The 11,543-nt window shown below is 36.7% G+C and overlaps 1 protein-coding gene across 1 annotated transcript in view; it reads right to left on the reverse strand.

Annotated features, from left to right (window-relative positions):
- Nucleotides 1–11,543, reverse strand: part of FNBP1L (formin binding protein 1 like) — a 58,022-nt gene that overhangs the window by 26,399 nt on the left and 20,080 nt on the right. Inside the window, exon 2 of the mRNA XM_035896104.1 lies at nucleotides 733–848. Within this exon, the coding sequence (XP_035751997.1) occupies nucleotides 733–848 (116 nt within the window). The remainder of the gene's footprint in view (nucleotides 1–732; nucleotides 849–11,543) is intronic.

Here is an 11,543-nt window from a genome sequence, read left to right on the forward strand (position 1 = left end):
GTGCACCCTTTGGTAAAAAACAATCTTACTTTCTTCTGAAGAATGTGCTTCTCTACCACTTCATCCCCGCTTCTCTTGTACAATCCCTGTAAGATCTCCAAGGGGAAATTTGTACTGGACCTAAAAGATGTTTCACTTGGCACCAATCGAAAGTAAACTGGAGAGGTAAGGAAAGCATGGTTGGGTTACAGTCTCACCCAAGGGGACACAACCAGCTATGGAAAGGGCGCACTTTAAGGACGGGAAGATCTGCTGCCTTCTCAAGTTCTGCTCAATTATTTCAATCAGATTTCTCAACACAATGTAGTTTAGCTCTTGCCAGTTCATTAGCAGTAGAGGCTTGAATCTGGTTCAGTGCACACACAAAAATGTAGATATGGATAACGCACTTTGCAACAAACATGCTGAGAGCCCAGTAGAAAAATATTGCTATGGTTTTGGTTTGAATCTTAAAACATTTAAGTCTTTTTTAGTTTGAAGATTGGAAGGGTGGGTGGGAAGAAAGGGAGGGAAGAAGGCAAAAACAAACAAACAAGTAAGTGCACACCCAAAGATAATTTTCTGTTTTGGACCGGTAAAGAAAAAGTTGGCCGTCATGAAAAGAACTAGTGATCTAATTCACTCTGTAAATGAAAAATGGTCATTAATCACAACATTACATGCTTACCCATCATCTTATACAGTGATTTTAAGTAACTGTTAAGATTCTTTTAAAAAGAAAAAAATCCTTACCTCAATTGTTTTGCATAGTTTTGCTCAATTTCTATCCTTTCTTTTACAAATTTTGCGTATTTCTCCAAGAAGTCAATGCCCCACTGTGTATGCTTGTCCAAGTTATCGAACTGATCCTTCAAAAACAAAAGGAAACAAAAATGCCCAGAATTAGTTAAGAATCACAGCAGCACCAGAAATTACATATAATTTATTTGAGTTGTGCTATGAAGGAATGCTTGCTACTTGGATAGAAGTTATTCAAGTTATAAATATGTCATGTGTGTATATGTATGTATATATATACACATATATATAATGCCAGCCATATACCAGATCAGTAAGCTGTATGCGCAGACACAGATCTTCCTCTTTTTGTAAAAACAGCTCTAAATACTTGCATTTTAAGTTGTAAGCAGTCTTTGATCACTTTCACAATGCAACTGGGTCTTTTTTTCCCCTAAAAATCCTTTAGTTCAAAAGTGGATCTTTTCTACCAAGATAATGAAAGATCAGTCTCAAATAAGTAAGAGACTGTTCAACGAATGATGTATTTGGCAGTTGTAAAACACAAGAAGTTGTGATTTCATTGGAGAAAAATAATTACTTCAACTCTTACGATTACCCACTGAAAGAAAGCAATATAAATTATAGCTGCATGACTAAGTTGGGTGTAGTCTGCACATGAAAAACATTTATTAAAGCAAATCTATATACAGAGTTCACAATCAGCTCTAGCAAGAGAGTCCAAAGAAAGCAAACCTGTCCTTAGCCATTAAGCAAAGCAAAGGCACAAACCAGAGAAACAGTCGAAACCAAACCATGCTTCCAAAAAAACCTGGGGGATTTTTAATACATTAAATCATCTTCAAAAACCAATCTTTCACTGGATTCTGTACTGATCAACAGGTGGAAGATAAACTAATTAGGACAAGTTGAAAATTCAAAACACAAATGGAAATATGGAGGTTAGGAATTAGGCAGGAATGAATAAAGGTACAAAATACAGCCTAGCAAGTATTTTTAGTCTAGCACATTTGTATTTTATGCTAAAAAAAAAAATCTGCCACAGGGGAAAAAAAATCGAGGATTTTCAGCTTACAACAGCATTTATAGTAAATTTTTCTTAACGGTTACTTAGTGATCCAAAAAGACAAGCAACTGCAATATCAAAGTTTGTGTCCTGTATATGCTGAATCCATGCTAAAGAAAGCATTTAAAGGCAAAGTTTATTTAACTTGCACAATGAACTGAGGGGTGTTTATCAGAAGCTGCATCTTGCAGATTCAGTGACTTGCCTGAAACTAATGAATTATGTTCACCTTTAGTATTAGCAATTTAAGTTCAATTTCAACAAGCAGTAGGATGATCTGAAGATAAATTTGAAAATGCCATAAAATGCTGCAGGGCTTAAGACTCAAGGAAAATGTATTCCCTAAAAGAGATACCAAGACAGCACAACTATATACAACTGACAAGAATCATAAAAAAAGAACATAATGGGATTAAGGTTGCTCTCAAATCTTGCCTTGCAGCTCTTAGGATCCTATACCACAGACTAACAACCACGGGCACCAGTGCCTTGAACACTTCAATCCAATGGCATGCAAGGACTGCCAGCCAAAAGCACCCATCCCACTCCACAATCTGCCAGGCGGTCCTGCCTCTGCATCACTCTTGCCACCAAAACCACAACCGCTCTCCCCAATCTGTTTCACCAGAGAACCATATAAACAGCCAAGAGACAGGAGAGGGACTAAAGACAGGATTTTAATGTATTTGGGAAAACCACGGCCTGTATCTCATACTGTTCTGATGCGCCCACTTCACACCAACTGGACGTTTCCACACTAAATAGCTTTTGTCAAATAAAGTGACTTTCCTGCTATTGTTTTTAGAAAATGCATCGTTTGTGTGGGGGAAGAGGGAGACAGTTACCATACCATAGTGTCAAACCACGGTTGCATATATGCATAAAAATACATCATCGGTCTTAAGAAGCCTTTCTTTTTTATATTCCACTCATTTTTGTAATTACTCTGACAACATTAACGTGTCATCCAAAAGAAGTTTCCAAAAAGGTGCTTTTGGCATGGAGCCAACATCCAATGCCATTAAGAAGAACTGACTTCCTTCAGTGCCCAGCAGAACAAAGCCTTTGCTGTCCTACTTAGGCTCTTTTAGTCTACAAAGCTCTCATTTGCCGCTACGGTTTCATTAGCATTACAGAACACCACATTACTTATGTTTCCAAACATATAACCAGAGAGGATGGCTTTCCAAATATTTTGTTCAAACAAAAAAGGGCTCTTACTGGTCAAAAGTAATTCTCTGTTACTAATAAGAAACTGGAATGGGAAAAAGTGAGCGCGTTTGACCTGCTATTCTCCCCTCGTGCTTTACTAGAAGTATTTCATCACTGACCAAGTGCCAAAAACTCTTCCTTTCCTCAATTCCTCTTCTTCATCTGATTCTAGAAACACGGCTCTGTGCAAAGACAGCTTTGTAGGATTATCCCATAGCCCCTCAAGGGAAGAAAGAATTTGTTCCCTCCCTGTATGAGGAATATGCATAGAACATACACAGAACATACTGTGCATGTTCTCCATACCTGAATGGAGTAAATCCCATGTAAGAAAAAAAAAATTAAAACCCATTAGCTATCTTCACCACTCTGCGGACTTTCACATTAGTCCAGCTCTTCCACCATTATTGACATCTATGAATCTACTCATGGGTACATTAGTGATCTCCTAATTTAGTGGGCCATTAGCCCACATTTACTGGAATGGAATTAAAAAAAAAAAAAAAAAAGAAAAAAAAAAGAGTAGTACGTTCCCACTCTTTTTGAAGAGCAAGACGGCTTCACAACATCAGTTTGTTCACTGTCATTTTTTGGTCGGCAATTATATTATGCACTATCATCAAATGAAGCATACAGTATGAAGGATAAAAAAAACCCACCAACTTTTCAAGAAGTACAAAGGCATTTTTTGAAAACGCTTATGAATGACCAAAGTTGGATGCCTAAAAAAAACCAAAAAAACACTCTACAAATTATTTGTAGATTCATATTCAAAATAAAACCACTATAATAAACTCTCACACAAACCTTGATTCCTTGAATTAAATTAGATATATTGACGATGTCTCTTAACTGACAAGTTCTCTATAAGTCACGTGAGTACTGCAGATCACAGCTCGTACTAACAGATAAAGGAAATACATTAAGCAAACACATCAGCTTCACAATTTTTCAAATTCTCTAGACAATAAACCAGTGAATAGAAGTCCGAAGTCACCTTACGCTGCTCAATAATGTCACTGAGGTAAATGAGCAGAAGATAAAGGCAACATCAGTGAATAAGCAGAAAGGAATGGCCTTTTCAGAAAGGCTTCCAGAGGTGAGTCACAAATTCACTTATGGTCCTTTCAACTTCTCTACAGAAGCATCCATGTTTGAGCTCTGGGCCTCAATTAAGCAGAAAGTTTCCTTTTCATCCAGGAATACAAGCAGAAAATCTTCTATGCTACTACAAAGGAAATCAAATTAATGCACTGAGATACAAGCCAAGCCAAGCCAAGCCAAGCCAAGCAAGATCCTGAATGGAAAAAAAAAGTGCAAAAATCAGGCAATAGTGTACAGAGGAAAAAATGGACCAAATAGTTGCAAATACCATTTATCCCTGGTATTTCAAAATAAATATATCAGTGTATTAATTTGGCTGGCTCCTTTATCAAAAATGTGAAAACTGCATTAACTAAAGATCATCAAAAGGCAATTAAAAAAGAAAAAGCACATCCTACAGTATCTGGCTATCTACTACCTTGATAGTAAAGTATGTTCTCAACAATATTCCAAGGCAAATATATATTGCTGTTTGTCTGGTTACTCCCCACACCTCTTAGCAGCTGAGCAGGCAATTTTTGTAAAAAACTTTATTAAAACTGCAGCTGACTATTATTAAATTGATTAATTTCAGTTAATGGATGGTGGCCCTAAGAAGAAACTGCCCACTCAAAAGCTGGGATGTAGTCCAAAGTCTCTACATTATAAACAAACAAATCTGACACTTCACCGAAAGTTTGTAGTAGGTCAATACAGACTATTCCCAAAGAAATGTTACCTCCCTAAATTCTACTTCCAGATTATTTACTGGAACCACAGATCAATGTTACAAATACTTACCAGGTTTTTGCAGATACCAGGAAGTTTTACAGTAATGGCAGCTGAAGCATCAAAGCAAGGAGCCAAGCTGAATCAAATCCACCCCAAAGACAAAACAGCCTTTCCTGGGTTAGGCTCAAGATTTGCTCTCCCTCTCTTAGATACCTGTTTTTTCTCCAAACAAGCCTCAAGAACGAATACAAAGGAAAACACGGAGGATCCCTTCAGGGGAGTGAGGATGGAGGGAATGCTACAGCATAAATAGCAAACCTTTCATCTTCCTAAAGCTGCCAGTAGCTAGTCCAGACACTGTTTTACGCGGGAGTTTCAAATAAAAGGCATGAAACCAGATCGAGATTTTTAAAGGGTTCATGTTCCCCGCTTTCATCAACTCTGGAAAGCATTTATACTTGCATTAAAAGCTAGGATTGTGGTATCGAATTCTGTAAAAAAAAAATCCGTTTTACAAAATGATTCCTTTACAATAAATTCTAGTTTACTACATCAACATCAAATTGCTTCTTTTTAGTCTCCTTTTCACTGACCTCCATGTTGATTATCTCCAGACAACACAGTTGAAAGCCTTAACAATCATATTAAACACAGAACTACACCAACTTACAAGTTTAAGCAATCCCAATTAATTGCTAGAATTAAATCTGCAATATCCTTGAAATATATTATTTAATAAAACATTTTCTTTGAAATCATGACATTCCGTGTTAATTAAGCTACCATCATTTTATTCTCTTTTCACTCATTATTTCAATACTTCCGATGACAGCTTTAGTCTGCAGTTACCCAAGTCATCTTATCTGCAGTTCTGAAGCACTGGCACAAGATTAGGTTTTTTCCCAATTCTTTGTTCTCCAGACTGCATAGCTAGGCCAGTCTAAACTTCCGATTCGGTGAGGGGGAGATTAAAAGCTCAATCCCATATTTTGGTCTCTAAATTCTTAACACTTACGCAGGCTGGTATAAGGAAATACATACTATGCCCTAACGAGATTCCATGAAGAAAGTGTTCAGAGCATGGAAAAGCAGGAATCAGTTCTGGTACAGTGAAAAAAAAACCCAAAACATTTGGCATAAAAAAAGCCCCACTGCATTTGTGGATAAAAATGATGTATTTTATTATCACTTTAGGAAAATCAACAAATTACCTAACCACAGAACTGCAAGTCCACAGTAATCCAACCAAGAAAACGTGGCTGATGATATAACTCAACATTGATCATAGCAGTTCTTGTTTACTCAATTAAAGCCCATGAGGGTTTCTCAAATGAACCTGACTTATGGACAAATTTAGATGATAGGTTAAATTCTTCATAATGTCTCTTCCTGCATCAGCAGTACTGCAGAATACAGGAAGGCCCAACTCTATTCAAGAAGTTAAATATTTTAAGTTACAAAACATTTTAAAGCGACTACTTCACTCACTAAGATTTTATCAAACTCTTCCCCTGAAATAGCTGAGGTGTTTCTATGAAACATTATGCAGCTTGCTTTTTTCTTTTTTTTTTTTTTTCCAAATAAAGATCAAGGCCTTGAATTAAGTTCAAACAATTCAACATTCTACATGAATGAGATGACTCCAGGTAAATTTATTTATTTTTAAAATAACTTGCTGTGTTTGTGCAAAGAACTACTTGATGTGCTACATAAAAAATTATGGGAACCATAATCAGACATAAATATATTAATGAGAAGTTACCCGTATAGTATTGTATACCTGTCCCTATTTGTCTTCAGGACAAATTAGATTGTAAAATTGTATTTTGATTAGAGTATGTTACACTAATCTACTTCTGAGAATAAATTTCAGTTTTTCTGATCTTTGAAACCTCTTCAGTGCCTAGTTATTTTTGGTTTCTACTTTTGTCTCTATCGTTATGCATTCCTGGTTCCTTTTCTGTCCTAGGATAATCGCTCTTCTATTTTACTGTCTGAATTAATTATCACTTCTCTCTTTTCCTGCCTGCTTGTTTTTATAATTACCAATTTGGTCGCCTGGTCTTTCTCTTTTTCTTGCAACTGCAACATGCTTCTTCCTAACACGCAGACAAGAACTGCTTCCAGCTAAACAGTAGTTTATTTTTTTTTAAACATCCTGTTAGTTTTACATCTATAAACTAACACAGAGCTGTTTCTATACCAAGAACAAAATAGAAAGTGTCTTGCTTTTCCCCTTTCTGTGAGTTCTGTATTGTAGCTTCCAGACTAACCTGCAAATTATACCACATTCCTCTCTGAAAACAATCTACGTATTAAAGTTAAGAGTGGAAAAAACGTGGCTGTGAGCAAACTTAAAGGCTAAACATTTTATAGACTAGCAGATTAATATCATTGAGAAGGTTCAGAGCAGCAACACCAAAAGCCATAGCTACACTGGAAATAAAGCAGAGGCACCCAGAGATTACGATGAGGAGGGGAAAAAAAAAAAAAAGTTACAGGTGAATACACACAAACTAAACAGTATGTCAGATTTTAATTTCATATTAAAAGTTCAGTACAGACTGTACAGGCAGGATAGTATGAAGAAAATCTACTAGCCTTTTGGAGACAAGAAAAGGAAAAATAATTCCTAATATGAGCTTGTGAAAACATTTGTTAGCTGACCTTCAGGACACGGAGCTATCGTGCTTGCAAAAACTAAGACACTGGTGTTACCAGTAAACCCTGCGTCGCAATTTGAAAATATTTAAGTGAGAAACTCTGCTAGAAATGCAGACCTGAAGTGCTTAATATGCAAAATTAAAACAATGGGAATTAAAAAATTACTTTCAGCTGGATGAGACTACTTTGCACTAAGGAATAAAGAATTCATAGCATGAAAGCAGTATGAAAAATCCATTTACCTGTTAAAACTTTTGTATATAATCTTAAAAAGCAATACCACTGTCAACTTTGATTTTAAAGTCAATTTCTATGCTTAAAGAAAAGTTTGCATGATAAAGGGAGCAAACAACTCCTAGTACTGAATACCAGCTCCTGGTACCGAACCACGGGAGATCTAGCCATGCTGTAAGATAACATACACAGCAAGTCAAGTTTCTAAAAGTGAAGCTAAGAATGGAGAGCCACAGTTGGAGAAGAGCAAGACAATGCTGCAAGATTTTTATTTTTGAAAAGTTGTATAAAGAATAATTTTGTTCTTCAGTTAGAAAAGATTATTACATGGTTTGACACTCAGTGTACCAGGTGAATACCTTAGTGTATGACTAAGCAATCCATTGGGGAAACCATTGAAAACTTTAAAATCTTTTAAATGCCTCTCTACAAGTTAAAGGTACTTCCACAACATTATTAAAAACGCATCCACAGGAGACCAAGTGAGCGAGCAGCCCTGACACTCTCCAGTTCTTGCACATGTGACCTCACAATCTATTTTTGCATTCTAAAGGATCCGCCTTCTAAAAACTTGTAGAAACAGGAAAGAGGTCTTACCTACTGCCAACTTCTTCAGAGCAGGGTTAAGCTCCTGCTCTGGCCAGTCTGGCATAGCATCTAACAAGCAGAGTATGCCCTGCTTTTTGCCTCTCATACACTACGGGAGCGATCATAGAACACCGTGTTCAAGAAAAGAAGGGAGTGGTATCGATGTTACAAACCGAAATGGTTGCCTGAGAGTAGGTTATTACCCTGGAGATATAATGACAAGGGGAGAGGTACAGAGGAGACAAAAGGGGAAAGCTACAGGGTTTGCAAATGGAGTATTATTACAGAACACCTAGATGCCCTACATCACAAATTCAGAAGAAAACAAGTTCCACCAGCTTCGCTGCTCGTTCTGTCGCAACGAGCCTGCATCCACTGCTTTGCAGGACACAGCCATCGCTTATCAAGTTACATCTCCATCCCTCACGTGCACAGCTCTGTACGAGCTGCTTTGTACCTCCAGCTGCACTACTATGAAACCCAGCTTACTTACACTGCACTATATAGTCAAAGTTTTACTGAATCGAAATGTCACCTAAGCAAAATAGCTATTAACTTGCATATAACTCAGTCGGAGTCTATACTAGAGACTATACTATAGTTCAGAACTATAACAAGAGTCATAGCTCTGAACTCACCAAAAAGCCAAGACGACTGTGATAGCAAGTGATACAAATTTAAAACAAGGAAGTACTTTCTGCCAGCTGGAGGAGGCAAAAAAGAAGGGAGATACCAACTTCCCTGTCATCCAGATATCACTTCCTTATACTTATCTGCTCAGCTATTAAGTAGACCGTTCTGAGGATACCATTTTTAACTGACTTAAAAACCATAGTGTTTAACAAGTAGGGTGCCCAAATCACATGCAGAGGAGTCAATTTGGAGTGTTTCACATTTAAAGATGCACATTTAAGCCTTATCTCAGTGGAATACATAGAAAGAAAAAAAACCTGTTTGGTACTGATTGAATCATTACTGTTCATCATTCTGACAATTAGGACAAACATAGTGTAAAAATAGCTATGCAGAATCCAAGCACTGAACATCAGCAGCAGAACTTCACCATTTCAGCACACAGAGGGCAAGGTATATCCCTTATCACTTTCCTCATACATATTTAATAAAAGTGCATGTTATTTAGAATATTAGGACTCAAGTCAACAGTTCTTTAAAATATCTTTCATGGCGCTATTTCTCAACAGTAATTGGAGTAAACAATGAACTCCTAAAATAAAACTTATAGCACAGGAATAAAACAACCATATCTCGGTGTTAACCTTTAGATCACAATAGGTGGAATTAAAATACTCAGTAAACCTATAAGAACTTGGTACTGAAATTGCACATATTGGATCTTCTGGTAAACATGAATCTTTTACCTTTAAACACAGACATAAGGATCCAACAGAATCTCCGTATTTAGCACAGCTCTCTGATAAGCCGTTTCAACTACTCTCGCTATTCCTAACGTAGGTGCACTGTAATACAGTGAACGCAACTGGAATATAAGAAGGTATTTCTTACTGCTATTATCAGCTCCCATCAAATAGATTTAAGACGAAGGCATATACCTTACAGTTGTTGCTACTGGTATTCAAAAGATACAACTGTACTATACAGACTGTCAACAAATATTTGCTCTTCTAAATCACTCAGAGTGAGAAACCCGTACACAGGTATTCTGATCAGCTCTTCAATTTTATTTAACTGAATCATTAGCCTTTTGTTGTTTAGGAAAGGCTGCAAATACGCACAGAATTAATCACCATAGGTTCTGTTCTGAGGACGCTCGCTTCCCATTAAATGGCAGGCACTGTTCAATATTTCAGAAAATCAGAGATCACTGGTGACTGGTTAGGTAAACAGTTACGGAACTGGAAGGTTCATCCGTTACCCGATTCACCACATACTGTTCAGTTTTGTCAACTCAACAGACTAGGGGATTTTTCTGTAATAAGTCCTACTCTAAGGTGAACTTCCCTTTTCAGTATCACCTGTGAATATTTTAGTGTTCAAGATAAAGAATATACAAGCCGCATCTTTTCCCCTTCACGAGTATCTTGCAAACAATAGTAAATACTTTTCAAACATGAGTATAAAACCAGATGCGTATCCTTATACTTATCCATTACAGGAAAGTAACACAGCAGCGAGAGCCTTCCTACCTTCTTTGGATCACTATTTCAGATAAAGAGAACTCCCATAGGGGAAAAAAAACCAACACCAAAACAAACAAACAAACAAAAAACCCCAACAAAAAACCAAACCCACAAAAGTCATCCTCTATTCCCAATGGAATCTACTGCACTCATTGTTTTTAAAGCAAAATTCGTAGTAACATTAACATAACTGAATAAAGAATTTAAACTAAAACCAGATGTTACTACTGGCGTCTTCAAAACAATGGAATTTTTCAAGGTTTTGCGATTCAGATAACTTAACATTAAAATGTAACACGATTCTGCTGTGCGTCAGTTTATCTCAGTGTTTTTAAGATATGAGCCTAGAAACAAAGTCCTCTTATACTTCACTATAGACTCCGGAATCATAACCTGTATTGTAAGAATAACATTAAAACTATTCATAACTACTTTTTTTTTTTTTAGTAGAAATGTACTTTCCTTGCAAGAGCAATTAATACAAACACATACTATTCCCCTTCCAGGTTAACAAAGTATTTTTCCTTTGCGAATAACTTAAATTACAAGGGAAACCATCAGTGACGTAATTTAACCATAAGCATATGCACTTGCATTAGAAAAGTTACATTTTTAAAACAGTAAAAAAAACCAAAACCCTATTACAGTATATTTGGACATTGAAGTCACATATACCAAAGCTGAGTACAAACTTCAGTGTACTGAACAAAAGCCCCACATTTTTATACTGTCATAGCTGCATTTCTCATTCTTTCCAAAACATATACAAAGCCCAAACTCCAACCAGCTCCATTTCATACTGTTTCTATAATCCGGCATAGCAATTATATCAGTATTACAAAGACGACAGGCTCCATAAATATATTCCACACCACTGCAGGAGTTCAATCTTGAAAGCAAGTGAATCTATAGCATCATCAGTGCAAATATTTCTGAAGCAAGACAAACAGTACTCACGCTCAGGACAGAAGCAAACATGGAACGACAGGGTCACATCTGGAAGTACTGACACCAGACTGCATCCATTTCTTTTTGAAGAGACGATTTCTTTTTTGAGAGCCAAACTG

Source organism: Egretta garzetta, unplaced genomic scaffold (assembly GCF_000687185.1).
Source record: "Egretta garzetta isolate BGI_Z169 unplaced genomic scaffold, ASM68718v1 scaffold706, whole genome shotgun sequence".
Lineage (NCBI taxonomy): Eukaryota > Metazoa > Chordata > Aves > Pelecaniformes > Ardeidae > Egretta > Egretta garzetta.